An 18,029-nucleotide genomic window follows, 5' to 3' on the forward strand; every position below is an offset into this window, starting at 1 on the left:
TAATTCCTTGAATGCACCGAGCGCTGAAAGGCAGTTCGAGCTAAAGCCGGGGTGATAATAATAACAATGCGCCTCGAAATAGATTATTTCTAGATAGATGGCGCCATATAAATGCCTCTTATTATCATTATTATTATTATAATCCCGTTCTAGTAGGCAATGGCTTAATGGACACTGCCATCTACAATTAGAGTAGACTCTACTCCGCTGCCTGACCCTTCAGGCAGCGGAGAAATCAGCTGCCTGACCCTTCATTAGAGAAAAATGCTTCGAGTTTTACGGATTGTTGAGAGTAAGTTGCAATCAATTACAAGTAAATTTTAGGTTCCCCCCCCCCCCACATCAATCACAAGTCTTACAATTAATTGCAAATTTGCGATTGATTGCTGGTCTTGTATCAACAAATGAAGAGCTCAGTTGCAAAACGGTTTAGATCCATTTTTCATCAAATTTGATTGTTTTTGGTCTCAAAACCTATAGATTTTTAGCCGCTCTGATGATACCAAAGAAAATTTGAAATTCACATTAAAACGTGACTAAAAGTGGCAGAGAAAAATCACTTTTTTATTCAAAAGGGATTGGATTCATTTCATTCGTTTGCTTGCAAAAGAGGTTAGATCCACAATGATAATTTTAAAAAATATATATATATATAAAAATTAAAGACAGGTAGATTTCTTTTATACCCAAATTTATGTTCACATGATAGGGTGGTACATGACAATTTAGTTTCTCATAAGAATATTGCAATAAGGGAGAATAAAAAACATGATTTCCAGGAATGGTCCAAAGTGGATCTTACCCCTTTTGCAACCAAACTCCTCAAATATAATTGATTGATTGCAAATATTATAATATGTCCTACGACATTTGCTCCTGTGACAATTGCTCCACACTAAATATTATCTAAGAAGTAGGGTAAGGGTTAGGCTTGCAATAGGGTTTTATGTTAGGTTTAAGGTTAGTTTAGGGTAGGGTATAGTGTTAAACCTAGGTTTGAAGTTGGTCATTTGATTAGTGTATGGAATTTAGAGCGCAGTAATTATCACCAGAGCAAATGTCATGGAACCCTTTTCAGGCTCACTTGGCGTTGTGGCCTGCGCCTGTAATCCAAACTATATGGGGAAGTTCCAAATTGATGCAGAGGTTCGAGCCCTGGTCACGTCTTTCGGATGATGACGTTAAAGGTCAGTCCCAGACGTAAATAATCATATCTGATTGATACACACCTGACAAAACTCAAATACACACACTCACTGTTCTACTTCAATGATATAACGCTGGCTATTAACAGTCTCTATGATGTGCAATAATTATAATAATAATAATGCAATAATTCTGACCTCAAAATAGTGATTTCTTCCCTTAAAACACCTAGACCCTTGAACCCATACATGGCAGAATTTCCCCCTACATATGCATTTATCTTGTGGTGTAAAATAAAAACTCAGAATTAAGTTGCAATGAAAATGGTGTCCACTAACCTTGCTAAGTCAGTTTCCTTGGCTTTCTGACCTACAATCAACTGAGGATGCATTCTTACTCTCTCTAACATAGGCTGAATAGGATCAAAGAAAACAGGTAGATTGTAAAAACAACTTTTATGCTCATGCACAAAGTCATAGTCAATGTCATAGAAATCAATATTTAAATTTCAATAAACATATTCAAATTTATTTTTTTTTTTTTTTATATTGGTAATTTTTGCCAATCTGATGGCTCGACTGCTACTTATCTGACAAAGCAACAAGTAATCTCTATAAAGTGGAATTATTAGTTGAAGTGGCTCTGTTTTTTCACATAAAAAATGAGACTGATCCATTCAGAAAGTACTCCAGATTAACATTTATAATAGGAAAGCGATCTTTCCAACAACCAATGCAGATGGACTGACTCCCAAGTTCCCTAATCCACAGCCGATCCTCTCAGCTCCCTCTTTGCGAGTCAGTCTCTCTACGTTAGCTTTGAGAGCGAAAGATGCCCTACGTCAACGGAGGGGGCTGAGGGGATTGGCACTGGGTTTGGAAAATTGGGAGTCACGTCAATCTACATTAGCTTTGAAACATGAAGAATCATTCAATGTCTGAACTAGATTATAGAATGGCAACCATACATAAGTAATTACCGATGCATGGCCAGCCATGCATCCGGTAAATTTGCTATGTGTCTGGTAATTACTCGGGCATAGTTGTAAAAACCCTACAAGCTCTGCTTTTCAGTTGGTCTCCTTCTCTTTCGATTTCATAGTATTATTGTATTATAGAAATGATTTTGTAAATATGTATATTGAACTATCATTGTAAATGTAAAAAGATTGAAAGAGAAAATAAATGAATTGAATTGAATTGAATTGAAAATATTGATTTTTCAACAATAAAATTCCACCTCTCTATAAAACAAACGATACACAGGTTTGTTTGTGCATTGGTAAGACTAGTGAGCATGTGGTAACTATGGAAACTAGTCTAAACCATAGTTACCTTATGCTCACACAACCTACCAATGCACTCACATCTGTGCATCATTTGTATACTAATCAGATAGGGAAAATTGGCATGCATACTATCAGTTCCAGAACAAATGAAAATCAACCTCGTCTTCAGACATCTTGAAACTCACCAAGACGGCCACCTCAAACTCCTTCTCCCGGTTGGCAAAGTGACTTTGGAGGAACTCCAGGAAGTTCCAAGGGTACATTCCATAGAGTCTATGGAAGAGGGCGTACACAGCTGCTTGGAGATGGAGCTGGTGAACATCATGCACTTCACCTGCAAAGGAGTATGGGAAGGTTATGAGAAAGAGCATTTGTCAATTTACATAGGTTTCATTAACCAAAAATTTCAATGTTAAAACCCTACAAGGACTGGAGGGGGGGGGGGGCCATGATGGCCCCCCCTCGACGCTTCGCACGATATTTCCGAAACACAAAAAGATAGCGTCGCAAAATTTTATGACTTTTTTCTTTGAAGTCTCGCGCAACTTTTGAGACCAAATTCGCGACATACAGGTATACCATCGTGACATCACGTGACTTTTTACGAGGCAATGTCATGCCGAAAATGGCTCATTTTTATACTTTGTGTACAAAGTCTACGGGAGATGAAATTAAAAAAAGGGTCATTATTTTTCGTTCTAATTGGTCTGCTTAATTAATTTAGGGCTTAATTTAGTTGTTAAATGGTCTGTAATAATTTCCATTGAGAAAAAAATGAAAAACAACAGATGAAAAAACAAAGAAATACATAAGAAATTCTAAAAACAAAGAAATACGTAAAGAAAAAAATTGGCTTTCGCAATTTTTCTTTGTGGAAACCTTTAAATTAGATTACAAGGATGTCATCTGCAAAAAATACGAAAATTTGAAGTGGAATAGGGTGTTAAATATGCAAATAATGTTTTTCATGAATAAATTTGCATATTTTATACATAATAATTAAAAAATAATTATTTTCAGAATCTTTTTGTATACTAGTACTTGTAGTTTATGTGGTAGAGTGTGCGTGCCATATTTTGGCGCGATCATGCGAACGGCGGCCGAGATCAGAAGGGGGGCCATCATGCCCCCCCTCCCCCAGTCCTCAATACATCTCAAATAGCCCAGTCCTTTTAGGGTTAAAGATAAATGCCAGTTATGGTAATGATCTCAAAATTGAGTTTGAACAGAATCCAACAAAATTACATTCCAAGTGTTTGCATCCATTAATAAAAAATAGGTGCCAAATGGCTGAGGAAAAATGTGTAATTGCTGAGAAATGAGCAAAATAAGCACGGAATTCCATCAAATTTCTGGTATTTTTCCAAGCAATATTGATTAACTCTCCCACATATGCTTTTCTCTTTTAGTGATCATCAGAATTATCGGTTTTGGGCTAAGATTTCATGATTTCACAAAGATAATTTTACATTAATGTACCAGATCTAGATCTATGATAATATGGTGATAATAACCTTGATTTTAAAGACTTTCTCATGAAATAATTGTTTGCTGCAACTACTTTCTCACCTGGTTTGTGTACACTCCAAGAGGCAAGACGTGCAAAGATTTCACAGATGTCATGGAGGAATGGCCCAACCTTGCTAGGAATCATGGGAAGGAGAGTGGTAATCGCCAGAATACCACACATCAGTACCGGGATATCGGTATCAACCTGTTTACACCAAATAGACGAATAGAGTATGGGTTTTATCTGAATCACACTCTAGTAATATTCAGAACACCAAAATCATGTGGCGTGTTGTAAGGAGCACTGTATCTGTAAATTATCGTATCTGAGAATTTAATTTGAAAGTAACATGCAATCACCACATACAGAAACAGATCTTCATTTAAAAGTATAAGTACATATAGAGTGAAAGGTTATTAATTTCACTCATTTCACAGACAGTGTTCACACTGTAGTCTTTTTTAATAATTCAATTTTCTTGTTGGTTAATGTAATCTAGAAAGATACCATTAATCAGTGGTAATATTGGCTTGTTTTAGGACCAAAAGGTTATTAACAATGAGAAAAACGATGTTGCTGCTCAGCTGTTAAACCCCATACTTCATACTGTAATCATTTTTAAGACAGTTCGGAAACGAATAGAATTCAGAATTATGACTTAAGAAGCAACCTTCTTCAGCCTATAGAATTCTCTACAGGGAGATTTGAAAACTTCTATCGCCACTGTTGCCATATTTTTCAAATACAGCTTTTTCCGAGTTGCCCTCAACTTTTCTTTAATTAGAAAATATGAAGGTTTGAATGACGATGATGAAAGTGACGAAATGAGTTCATGCCCTTACTCCTATAGACAAATGGAAGACAAATTCCACACATTAATGGAATGAACAACCCTGGATTCAACACTATACCCTATCCTAAACCCAAGATAAAACCCTATTGCAAACCTAATAGTAGAGCGGATTAGCTCCAAAAATCACAACAATTGTGCAAATTTTGACTAAAGCATGAAACTTTCACAAGTATTAGTATATGCCGTAAGATTTATTTTAAAGATGGGAGGTAAATTTATAAATGCTATTTTCGGCCGTTGCCATGGCAACGGATTAATTTCTCAAAAATAACATACATTCCCATGTAAATGGTAAATAAGCATGATATAGATGACCAAAATGATAATTTTCAGGCTTTCAATTGAATACATATGATATTTAGAAATATTCAAGATCACCAAGATAGTTCCAATTGGTCCGTTGCCATGGCAACGGCTTGTTTTTCCCCAGGAAAATGAAATTTTTTATTAAAAAAACGTTGTAGAATATGATTTATCTCTAATTTTCCCTAATTTTATAGTGTTAAACAAAGATATTTTGGTTGCTAAATATATCAATTACATCTCAAGCCATTGCCATGGCAACCCAATAACATCTAATTTACAGAAATAACATGGTTGACAAGACAATGGACAGGTGGAAAATACAATAGGAATTGGCTTGATCTGTATGCTTAAGTTTTACCCCCTCATTTGAACAAAAAATACAGAAAGTGTTCTGCAGGAGTTCTTAAAAAGATAAAAAATTATGTTGCCTTGGTAATGCTTGAATTAAACTTAAAAAAACAATATTGCAAAGTGCCCGTTGCCATGGCAACAGCTTATTTCCCTCTAGAAAGGTAAAAATACTGATAAAAATGTAGAATACATGTATGATCATCATTCCAAATTTTAAGGTACTAATCGAGATATGTTTGTGACTAAATTTATAAATATAACATCTTAAGCCATTGCCATGGCAACCAGATAACATCTAATTAAAAAAAAAAAACATGGATGACAAGGTTATGGACAGGTGAAAAATACAATGAAAATTCACTTAATGTACATGCATATTAAAGGTTTGACCTACTCAATCAATTTAGGGGAAATAATACAGTGAGTGATCTGCATGAACTAATTAGAATGATAAACGTTTATGTTGCCTTGGTAATACTTGAATTCAACGACAAATATCAATGTTGCAAATGACCGGTTGCCATAGCAATGGCTCATTTACCCAAGAAAGTACCAGTTTTTATTAGAAAAAGGACTGTAGAATCTGATTTTTCTTTCATTTCCCCTAATTTTAAGGTAATAATGGATATGTTTGCTGTTAACATACAAATGACGTCAAAAGCCATTGTCATGGCAACCAAATAACATCTTATTTGAAAAAAAATAACATGGTTGACATAATAATGGACAGGTGGAAAATGCAATCTATAACAATTAACTCAAGGTTTGACCCAGTCAATTGATTTTGAACAAAGATTTGTGTTTCGCATTTGTTGAACATTAGAATGATAAAGGTTGCATTGGTAATGCTTGAATTTAGTGATAAATATCAATGTTGCATATGGCCCGTTGCCATGGCAACGACTCCTTTTTTCCCAAGAAAAGAACCAAATTTGATCCAAAAACAGTTTAGAATCTGCATTTTGTCATTAAATTTCCCCTTATTTTAGGGTGCAAAGCATTGTGTTTGCTGTTGATATACAAATAACTTCAGCCATTGCCATTGCAACCAAATAATGTCTAATTTCAGTGGCTTAATTTTGTTTCTCTGCAATGGTTTTAAGGGTGAAGTAGTGCATTGGGACTAGTTAAAAAGGACAGCCAGTGGTCTGATGTGTCCAAAACCCGAAGACGGCTTCCAAAAATGGAGTTTGAAATGGCTGTTGAAATATAAATGGACATAGCTCATTTCATATCCGTCTGGGATATATGATTTTGGTGTCTAGACCATGGTGTCAATGGTCAAGTAATATACTATGACAAGTTACACGGACAGTCAGTTGTCTAGTATATTAAAAAATCCAAGATGGCTTCCAAAATGGAGTCTAAAATTGCTGTAATGTTGCTGCATTAAAAAAAACGTAGTTTGTTTAATATCATGGAATATGTTTATGTCATGGTTAAATGGGTCAAATAATACATTAGGACAAGTTACAAGGACAGTCAGTGGTCAAGTATGTTAAAAAAGCCAAGGTGGCTTCCAAAAATGGAGTATAAAATAGCCCCTGTTACTAACAAATTGACATATTTCGTGTAATATCTGTCAAGGGCATATTATTTTGATATCTAAACCATGGATTTTAAAAGTCAGTAAATACATCATGTACATTGGAACAGGTTACATGGACAGTCAGTAATCAAGTATGTCTAAACATCCAAGATGGCTTCCAACAATTGGAGTCTCATCGGAGTCTGTTACTTAAATATTGACATGGTTCATTTAAAATCCACCAAGGAAAAATGATTTTGGTGTTCACACTTTGGTTTCAATTAAAAAATACGTTTCGATTTTGCCTAAAAATCCAAGAGGGTTTTCAAAATGGCATCTAAAATGACTTCTTTCACTAAAAAATTATCAGAGTTCATACAACATCCACCTTTAAGAAACATTTTTGGTGTCTACACTGTGGTATGAAGGGACCACTATTACATAAGGACAAGTAAGTGAGTAACAAGGATGGTTAGTTTTCAATTTTGTCCAAAATTCAAGGTAGATTCTAAAATTACATCAAAATGGGTGCTGTTATCAACTCTTATCTGCTTGCATTTTGAATGTAGGCACCAAAATTATTTCTCACAAGTGGATATTATATCCACTTCAAAGTAACAGTTGTCATTTTAGAACCCATTTATGGAAGCCATCTTGGATTTTCAGGCAAAATGGACAACTATACATCATTGTAACCAGTCCCAAGTATCATTTGATCCTTTAAACCCTAGTGTAGACACCAAAATAACATCCCCAGGTGTATTTTTTATGTACTATGTCCACTTTTAAGTAACATTAAAACCCCCATTTTTCAAGCCATCTTTGAATTTACTGTCCTTTCAACTTGGCACAATGTACAGTATTAGTTCAAACCCTTTAAACACTAGTGTAGACACCAAAATCATATCCCCAATGTTTATTATTAATTAACTATATGTCCATTTTGAGGTAACAACAGTCAAGTTAGACCCCATTTTGGAGGCCATCTTGGATTTTTTAACATACCAGTCCACTGACTGTCCTTGTAACTTGTTCTAATGCATTAAACCATTGTTTTATGATAATGGTTTAGACATCAAAATCATATTCCCCAGACAGATATTGAACAAACTATGTCCTAATTTATTATTTGACTCTTGAAACTATGGTTTAGACACCAGAATCACATCTCACAGGCGTATATAGAATGAGCTATGTCAATTTATTAGTAACAACAGTCAATTTCAGACCCAATTTTTGTGAGCCATCTTGCGTTTTTTAACATACCAGACCACTGACTGTTTTTATAACTTGTCCTTATGCATTACTTGACCCTTTAAACTATGGTTTAGACACCAAAATCACATTCCCCAGACAGATAGTGAACAAACTATGTTTATTTGTAAGTAACATTAGACATTGTTTTACACCTTTTTTGGTCGCCAACTTGGAATTTTGGACATACTAGACCACTGACTGTCCGTGTAGCTTGTCCTAATGTATTATTGACCTTTGATATCATAGTTTAGACACCAAAATCATATCTCGCATGTGAATATAAAAGGAGCTATTCCACTTTTAAGTATCAGCAGCCATTTTAGAATCATTTTTGGAAGCCATATTTGATTTTCGAACATACCTGACTGTCGTTGTAACTTGTTTTAATATTGTTAGACTCTTGAGACCAATGAAAATGAAAATTTCGAGATTGAGTCCTATAATATTTACTGAATGAGACACTCTATTCATGTTTTGTAAATCATGAAAAGGATGAGTATTAATAATGCGAGCGCAAAGCGCGAGCAGAAAATTTTTATATACGTTTTGAACTGGTACCTGTACCTGAACTGGTACCTGGACTGCTTGCACTTAGCCATGGAGGCGTTACATATTTCATCAATCAAAAAATGCGAGCGCGACGCAAGACCTGAAAATTTCTAAAGAAAGAATGGAAAATTTTAATCAATTTTTGTAATCGTGAACAGGATAGCTATATAATTCATCAATTGATGCGAGCGCGAAGCGCGAGCAGAAAAAAAAAATGGAGATTTAGACTTAAAAATGGGCCACTCTGTTCATGTTTTGTAAACAGCCATAGGCTGATCGAGGGCTTTTTACCGTGATTAAATAAAATAAATCAATCAAAATCAATGTTTTGTAAATAATGAAAAGGATGAGTAATAGGGGATCTTCCTACATTAATAATGCGAGCACAAAAGCGCGAGCAGAAAAATTTTGATATTGTGATCTGGAACTGGATAATGATTTAAATAGAGAACAAGTTAAGTATTTGAATAAATATGCGCGCGCGTGTTTCATATTTAGACCTAGAATCGAGGCATTCTAAATACATCTTTAATCATGAAAATCATGAAACTTTGATATTCCGATCCGAAAAAAGAGTCAATTACAGCTTTATATTTCAAGCACTTTGTAGGAAAATTGTAAGGTGGATATGGATCGCACTTAATTTTTTTTTTCATTATTATTACTTTGAGTTTTGACATAGGACCGGGACATCCTTACGACATGTCATGAAAATGATGACTGTCTTCCTATTCCTCTTGCTAAGCGCGAGATGAAACAAAAGGGACAATTTAATTATTAAATTAATATCATATTTATTAATGCCTAATGAGGGCGCGAAATCTGATGATATTATGGCATAAAAACTGGACATTTCACTTTTGTAATTAGGAATAGGATGCATCAGTTAATATGTATTTAACCATTTATGCGAGCGCAAATCGCGAGCTAAAACTTTTGATAAACTGTCATGAAAAGGGGATTTTAAGGAGTTTGTTGTATAATCAATATTTAAACATACATAACTCGCCAATCAAAATGCCAGCGTGCAGCGCTAGCTGATACGTCTTGACAATCAGACCTGAAAAGGGATATTTTGAAAACTTTATGGAATACACGAAAATAATAGGTACCTGATAAATCAAAATTTGCAAGCACTCAGCGCAAGCAGCAAATGTTGATACAATTATTCAGATCATAAAACTGACATTTTACAGAGCCCTTAAAAAAAAAATTGTAAATCACACAAAATAATGAAAGATCGATTTCCGAGGTGAAATATGTTCTGTATATTGAATTCCAAACTTGATATTTGAGCTCCATATTGAACAAGATATGTAAATCACCTAACAGGCAATGCGAGCGCGAAGCGCGAGCGAAAATTTTATATAGTGGCACGAAAGATCCTTTTTTTTTCCAAGTCTGCCCCTCATCTTATGTTATGCACTCGTCGTCCTTCTCTTCTTTTTATCCCCTCTTTTCCCTCCTTTTTTCCTTTTTCTTTCTTTCTTTCCCTTTTTTTCTTTTTTTGCTCCGCCAATGGGGACAAGGGGCGGGAACATTTGACAAGCAAATATCATCCCAAAAGTACGGTCATCTCGTCCCAAAATACATGTTTTATTTCGATTTAGAATGATGTATTTCTTACCATCATAAAAGACAAAAAATAGTAGGGGGGACATTTGATATTGTGTCCCCCTACTATTTTGAGTAGGGGGGACACGTCCCCCTGTCCCCCCTGGGATTTCCGCCCATGGCAGCCAGTGAGGGCACCATCTTGGATTTTCCTGTTACCCTGGAGTGCTTAAAATTATTTTCAACCAGTAAGAGGGTATTTTTAATCGTATATTTTTTTCATTTTGGGTATAGTATTCGTAAAATAATCATATTTCATCCATCTCTCTTTTACTTTCTCCGAATTTTTCTTGGTAATGATTTTTTGGTGGGAGTAGGGTTGCAAAATTCCCGGGGATTTTCTTGATGGAAACTTTCCATGGGAATAAACGGGACTTTTGTGGGAATTTTGGAATTTTCGGAAATTTTCAGGAATGTTTCAGAAATAATGGGAATTTTCAAAAAGTAACAATTTCCTGATATTCATCTGCAGGAATTGAAAGGCGTATCCGGGCAGAAGATGCTTGATAGTGCTTTGCCATCAAATTTCAAGCCAAGTATTATGCTAAAACAGTCAGACAAGGCATAATTTTAATGATTTCCATGTAAAAATTTGATTTACTGTACTTACTTTGATTAGGAGTTCAAGACCATGTCAACTCCTGAAATAGACTTAAGATTTTGATTTATCAACCCCTATAATCCCCTTATATATTGATATGATGAACAGCTTTAAAGCACAAATCACCCCAAGATGCTTTCTTCAAAGTGGCCGCCTGCGAATACTTTGAACGAAATTGTCCAGCATCAAAATTATAGTTTCGGGAATTCATTGGAGCCCAAAAAGTCTGATGTGATTTTTGTAGGTCTTATTTCGATGCCATGTATAATGAAAAAAGATGGTGCTTATCATTGAGCATATTTATGTTCAGCACCCCCAAATAAGGGAAAAGGAAATAAAATAAACAGATTTTTATCAAAATTTGGGTAAATGAGCCGTTGCTATGGCAACCGGTCATTTGCAACATTGATATTTATCATTGAATTCAAGTATTACCAAGGCAACATAAACGTTTATCATTCTAATTAGTTCATGCAGATCACTCACTGTATCATTTCCCCTAAATTGATTGAGTAGGTCAAACCTTTAATATGCATGTACATTAAGTGAATTTTCATTGTATTTTTCACCTGTCCATAACCTTGTCATCCATGTTTTTTTTTTTAATTAGATGTTATCTGGTTGCCATGGCAATGGCTTAAGATGTTATATTTATAAATTTAGTCACAAACATATCTCGATTAGTACCTTAAAATTTGGAATGATGATCATACATGTATTCTACATTTTTATCAGTATTTTTACCTTTCTAGAGGGAAATAAGCTGTTGCCATGGCAACGGGCACTTTGCAATATTGTTTTTTTAAGTTTAATTCAAGCATTACCAAGGCAACATAATTTTTTATCTTTTTAAGAACTCCTGCAGAACACTTTCTGTATTTTTTGTTCAAATGAGGGGGTAAAACTTAAGCATACAGATCAAGTCAATTCTTATTGTATTTTCCACCTGTCCATTGTCTTGTCAACCATGTTATTTTTGTAAATTAGATGTTATTGGGTTGCCATGGCAATGGCTTGAGATGTAATTGATATATTTAGCAACCAAAATATCTTTGTTTAACACTATAAAATTAGGGAAAATTAGAGATAAATCATATTCTACAACGTTTTTTTAATAAAAAATTTCATTTTCCTGGGGAAAAACAAGCCGTTGCCATGGCAACGGACCAATTGGAACTATCTTGGTGATCTTGAATATTTCTAAATTTCATATGTATTCAATTGAAGGCCTGAAAATAATCATTTTGGTCATCTATATCATGTTTATTTACCATTTACATGGGAATGTATGTTATTTTTGAGAAATTAATCCGTCGCCATGGCAACGGCCGAAAATGGCATTTATAAATTTACCTCCCATCTTTAAAATAAATCTTACGGCATATACTAATACTTGTGAAAGTTTCATGCTTTAGTCATAATTTGCACAATTGTTCGGCTAATCCGCTCTACTATAACCCTATATTTTAGACGAAATAAAGCCCGGAGTAATTGTCACCGGAGCAAATATCGTGTCCCCAATGGAAGATGAGCTTACCTTGAGACATTGAATCATAGAAGTAAAGAGAGGGGCCTGGACAATCTTGTGAAGCCAGGTGGGCTGGTGTCTCACAATGTGACTGATGAGGTTCAGGGCAGGAAGACGGCTATGACGGTACTTCATGCACTCATTCAGCTTGTCCATCAAAGGCTACAAGAAGTCAAAACACAACACAAATGATCAGACTTGAAGTACAAAAGCACCTCTATACTCTAAAAACAATTCTTCTAATCATAATCAAATCTGTAAATTAGGGACGCTCATGTAAACAGCGACCAAAGTACCAGTAAAGAAGTTATATTTCTAGAGAAATTCTTCAATATAATATGTTTCATTCTAGAGATGGGCATCAAAGATCAGTTGCAAACAAGCTGTCTTTGAGGCAGGTTCTACTAACTAGGTGAATTCTATAAGAAGGCAATTATTGTTAAATGATGAATCCAAATCAAATGATTAGTTGAGAGAGTTTGAGTGACCAGGCCCTGTCTCACAGAGAGTTATCATGGACCTAAAAATTTTGATTGATCTAGATATCATTGCAACTTAGAAACAGGGCTCAGCCATTTTGTGTTGCAGTCGAGCATGTAATTTCACAAATGGCCCAATCACAACCTGTCATAACAATTACAACAGACCATGTTATAAGATAAGGATGATCAACCAAGTATCTAGGACTCAAAACAACATTTCATAAAACAAACAATGCATATGATTTTGTTTGAGCATTAGTTTAACACTCCCTACTCAGTACCTTCAAACCAGTCCAACTACCTGTTTGCCATCACCTTAGGTGTCCCAAAGGAATCCTATATGGGCGATTCTTCCATGGGTAATCTTAAACATGACCTACAAGCATTTCCTGAAGCATCTTGTCAATGAGAGACACTGGTTGGTCACGTTTTCATGTTCCTCTGTAACAGTACACCCATACATGAGATGGAGTGGGGGTATAAACCCACAACCATCTTATGTGACCACATACCTTGTCTAGAGGTTCCCGGAGTCCAGATAGGACATCTTGGGCTTGGGAAGAGTTGGTCTGGATGTAGAAGTCCACAAGAGCATTCAAGAATGAAGGTTCCCGAGCTGAAAAATTAAACAAGAATTAAATGTACATGCCAGTTAAACTTCTATTTATGGAAGATCTATGTGCAACTTTAGAAAAGACCGTCGCCTCAAGCATTCAATTTGGGGAATTTTAGGGCATTTTGACTGTCATAAGGGCTACATCGCCCTTAAGCACCGTATTTTCCGGTATATAAACCGCACCATTTTCCCCGCTTTATAATCTTGAAAAATAGGGTGCGGTTTATCCAAAGAAACAACAAAATTTCATCAGTAAGCTGTTTCTTCGATAATTAGAGTTATCAACTAACCAAGAGTTATATAGAATATTTAATGTATAATTATTTGTTGGTTACTAAAAATAGAGAGTATATTTTGCGAAGTTTTCTTTCAAAAATTTTCTTTTTAAAGGTTGTTTTATATTATTCATTTAATAACTATATAATGTTTTCCTAAAAACAAGTGGAATGCCTCTGGCCGTCTCACCTGCATCACGCGATTCAATATAGAAGCAGTGCTGATTTTGAAAACTACTATAACTCGCACAAGATGTTCAGTGATACTTGGTTACTCTTATTTCCACGTTTTATGAACTAGACCAATACACTTATAGAGATATGATGGCAATTCAACAAATACCCCCAATTTGGCCAAAGTTCATTGACCCTAAATGACCTTTGACCTTGATCATGTGACCTGAAACTTGCACAGGATGTTCAGTAATACTTGATTACTATTATGTCCAAGTTTCATGAATCAGATCCATAAACTTTCAAAGTTATGATGGTAATTCAACAGATACCCCCAATTCGGCCAAAGTTCATTGACCCTAAATGACCTTTGACCTTGGTCATGTGATGTGAAACTCATGCAGGATGTTCAGTGATACTTGATTAACCTTATGTATAAGTTTCATGAACTAGGTCCATATATTTTCTAAGTTATGATGACATTTCAAAAACTTAACCTTAGGTTAAGATTTTGATGTTGATTCCCCCAACATGTTCTAAGTTCATTGACCCTAAATGACCTTTGACCTTGGTCATGTGACATGAAACTCAGGCAGGATGTTCAGTAATACTTGATTAACCTTATGGCCAAGTTTCATGAACTAGGTCCATATACTTTCTAAGTTATGCTGTCATTTAAAAAACTTAACCTCAGGTTAAGATTTGGTGTTTACGCCGCCGCCGCCGTCGCCGTCGGAAAAGCGGCGCCTATAGTCTCACTCTGCTATGCAGGTGAGACAAAAACTGGTTGTTTTGAGATAAAAACTGGTTGTTTTGAGATGAAAACTTTTTTTTTTCAGCTAAAAATGCATGGAAAATGCTCTTCAATAGGCATGTAATCGTAATCGGTTATTAAAAAAGGCAATAAATAATGTCCTTTATTATTTATTTCTCTCCTTTTTCTCTCAATATTAAAAAAAAAACTTTCCCTTTTTATACCATAATTTTTATATTAAAAAATGCCATTTTATGGTCTTCTTTTTCCTTAAAAAAACCTGGTTGTTTTGTAATGAAAGCTTGTTTTTTACACCTAAAAATGCATGGAAAATGCTCTACAATAGGCATGTAATCGTAATCGATCGTAATCGGTTATAAAACAGGCAATAAATAATGTCCTCTACTCTTCATTTATTTTCCTCAGTTTCTCTCGACATTTTTTTTTTTTCTTTTTCCCTTTTTAGACATCAGTTTGATATACAATTTACTGCCATTTCATGGTCTTTTTTTTTCTTTATTCTACAAAGGAATAATTTATATTCTTTGAAAAATAAAGTCAAAGAATGAAGTAACCATTTTTTTAAATAGAAACATTTGTAATATATGTTTTGATCTTTCAATGATTTTCAATGAAATTGGTTAACCCAAAATGCCATCAAATTCGGTTTGCCAATTTTTTTTTTTTTTTTTTAACCTCCCGATTTTGGGGGTGCGGTTAATACATGGCTGCGGTTTATATTCCTAAAAAAAAGGTATTTCCTACAAGTAAATTGTATCAATCTAAAAGTGAGATTTAACATAGCCAAAATAAAATGACAACTGAAGTGCTTGTTCGTATAAATTCCAGCCAGGTGTCGAATCTTTTTCAAAGTAAATTAATGATATTGATACACTGTCAACACGTGTTAATAAAAAAATAAATTTTGACAATCTTCAGTACAATTATTTTTTTTAACGTACATATGTCTCAATTTTTATTTGTCTGTATTAGTTTATCATTTGAAATGTCTCTGTCATATTTTTTCCTACTTAAATAAATATAAATTTGATTTTGAAAAAGAAATTGTGATTAATCAAATGAATTTTGATAACTTGATGTTACAGACAAATATTCATGACTCTTTACCTGATGTCAAGTTATCCTGAATCAAAGACTTGAACTCCTTGACAGTGTGAAGATCATTTGATTCAAGATGAGGGAAAAGTGCTGTTGGCTCAGTGACATGTTGATGATGAGCCATCTTGGTTAATTAATGTGAAGAACACCAGAGTATGAGTGGCAAACTTCCAGCAGATGAAAAGTCAATCGAATGTAATCTCTCATGGAAAAAGGAGTTCATGCATCAGTGTGTCAAAATCCTTGATTCCATCCCTGTTGAAAAGATAGAAATTTTTCAAATGGTACATAAAACAAAGTATTGTTGCAATCAACCAAATTTAAGCACAACCACTCTTATTTTCACAAGCTTGCACATTCTGTCACATAACACACCAATGACAGGCATTCCCACTCACAAGAAAGTCCTGATTTGAACTATTAAAAAAATCTCATCTAAAAACGTCAAGAGGATGAGCCCACACTTAACAAACAGGAAAGCCTTATAAATGCTCAAGGTCAAGAGTTTTGGCATCATCAAAATGGCAACTAAAATAAAAACTTAGCCATGGTCAGGAATTAGTCAAGTTCATTTAATTTGTGCATGATTAGCATGAATTAAGTTAACTACAACTCCCAATTTGCCATGATCTGACCGCGATGCCAGTGCAAGTGGCCAATGGATGGTCGAATCATAGCAAATTGGTAGTACTAGTAGTACTGTAGCAGTGCGAGTGGCCGGTGCATGGTTGCAAATCATATGTGGTGTGAGCATGCAAGTCAGCGGCTCTCGCGTGAATCTAAGAAAGGGGTAATCCAGGCCAGACATCGCTTAGATAGAAGCACTATCATCTAGATGTGATGTCGCTTCCGTGCAATTTACTCTGCACAGGTGAATGACACCTTTCGAATTCGAGGTAGGATTTGAAAGAGAAATAGAAGAGATAAATTTCACGATAATGCCAAGGCAATTGGTAGGCAAGTCAAAGCTGGTTCCAAATACCAGTAACTAAACAGTTAACGTTAGGCCATTACCTAATTACCGATACCATTTAAATTTGAAATGGCATTCCCCAAAAAAAATTTAATTTGATTTTTTTTTTTAATTTGATCAACTCCGTCTTTTGATCTAACGAGTAACGTTATACATCTCAATGATTCATGTCTAATATGGCCATCACAAGTCACATAGTCTCTGAAATTGGGATAAACGGAATTCAGGCAATGGGAAGAAGAGGTGGTATGAAGACAAAAAATGGCTGAAACTAATGCCAAGCCAGGGCGTGCCGCATGCCGTGGGGTGCCCGGGGCCGTCTTTCTACCCGGAGTGTTCGGCATCAGACAGAAATGAAAACCGCTCAGGACACACACGCACTCCACAGCAGATTCAGATAATCGGTCACGATCAAATTGTTATAACTTCATTTTAACACCTTGGCATGCATTACCTCGGCGAAATTGTGATAAAAAGTCGCCAACAAACGTAGCAATAAAATCCATTCATACTCTTTGAATAAAGGTGTTTATTATTTTGTCAAATCGATTCGATTTACCTTCGTAGCCGCACCAGCGAGAGACGTGCACATCGCCATTACAAATCATGTGACATCAAAACAGCCGGACAGGTACCGGTAGGGGGGGAGGGGTGGGCTAGGGCCTGGGGGGCATCCTTTAGTCATTGTCACTGAACTGGATCCATTTCCCAGATCCAATTAAATAATATATAATTTTTTTAGCTCTTTTTTATTAACTCATTTTAAGAATTGAAAATAGGCCTAGAAGGATCTATAGGATTTTGACCATTACTTCCTCAGCATATCTGATCTGTTGATCTTTCTGCTTTGGGTTTCAGTTGTGCCTTCGCCTTCAGAGATCGAGGGGGGGGGGTCGAAGCCTATAGCTAGCCTGCATGGGGTGTACGGTCTTTGCCATTAATATTTCTACCATGTCCATGGAATCCTTGATTGCCATTGGCTCCTGAGCCATGTTATTACCATGGTAATTAAAATGGCAAAGTTTGTTCTTACATGCCCCCACCCGGCCCATTCCAAACAGGCCGCTTCTGCAACTTGAAAGTGTACTTTCCAATGGAAAAGAAT

The 18,029-nt window shown here is 35.4% G+C and overlaps 1 protein-coding gene across 2 annotated transcripts in view; it reads right to left on the reverse strand.

Annotated features, from left to right (window-relative positions):
* The window catches only part of LOC129277790 (hamartin-like), a 41,378-nt gene extending 23,833 nt beyond the window's left edge, over nucleotides 1-17,545 (reverse strand). For both annotated transcript variants that reach the window (XR_010295965.1, XM_054913961.2), the window contains exons 1-7: nucleotides 17,484-17,545; nucleotides 15,961-16,206; nucleotides 13,526-13,629; nucleotides 12,541-12,693; nucleotides 4,004-4,148; nucleotides 2,620-2,768; nucleotides 1,485-1,558 (exon numbers count right to left, since the gene is read on the reverse strand). Coding sequence is in view for 1 of the 2 variants with exons in the window: in XM_054913961.2 (XP_054769936.2) it covers nucleotides 1,485-1,558; nucleotides 2,620-2,768; nucleotides 4,004-4,148; nucleotides 12,541-12,693; nucleotides 13,526-13,629; nucleotides 15,961-16,075 (740 nt within the window). In the remaining variant the exon portion in view is untranslated. The remainder of the gene's footprint in view (nucleotides 1-1,484; nucleotides 1,559-2,619; nucleotides 2,769-4,003; nucleotides 4,149-12,540; nucleotides 12,694-13,525; nucleotides 13,630-15,960; nucleotides 16,207-17,483) is intronic.
* Between the last annotated feature and the right edge of the window lie 484 nt (nucleotides 17,546-18,029).

This window comes from Lytechinus pictus, chromosome 15, assembly GCF_037042905.1.
Source record: "Lytechinus pictus isolate F3 Inbred chromosome 15, Lp3.0, whole genome shotgun sequence".
Classification (NCBI taxonomy): domain Eukaryota; kingdom Metazoa; phylum Echinodermata; class Echinoidea; order Temnopleuroida; family Toxopneustidae; genus Lytechinus; species Lytechinus pictus.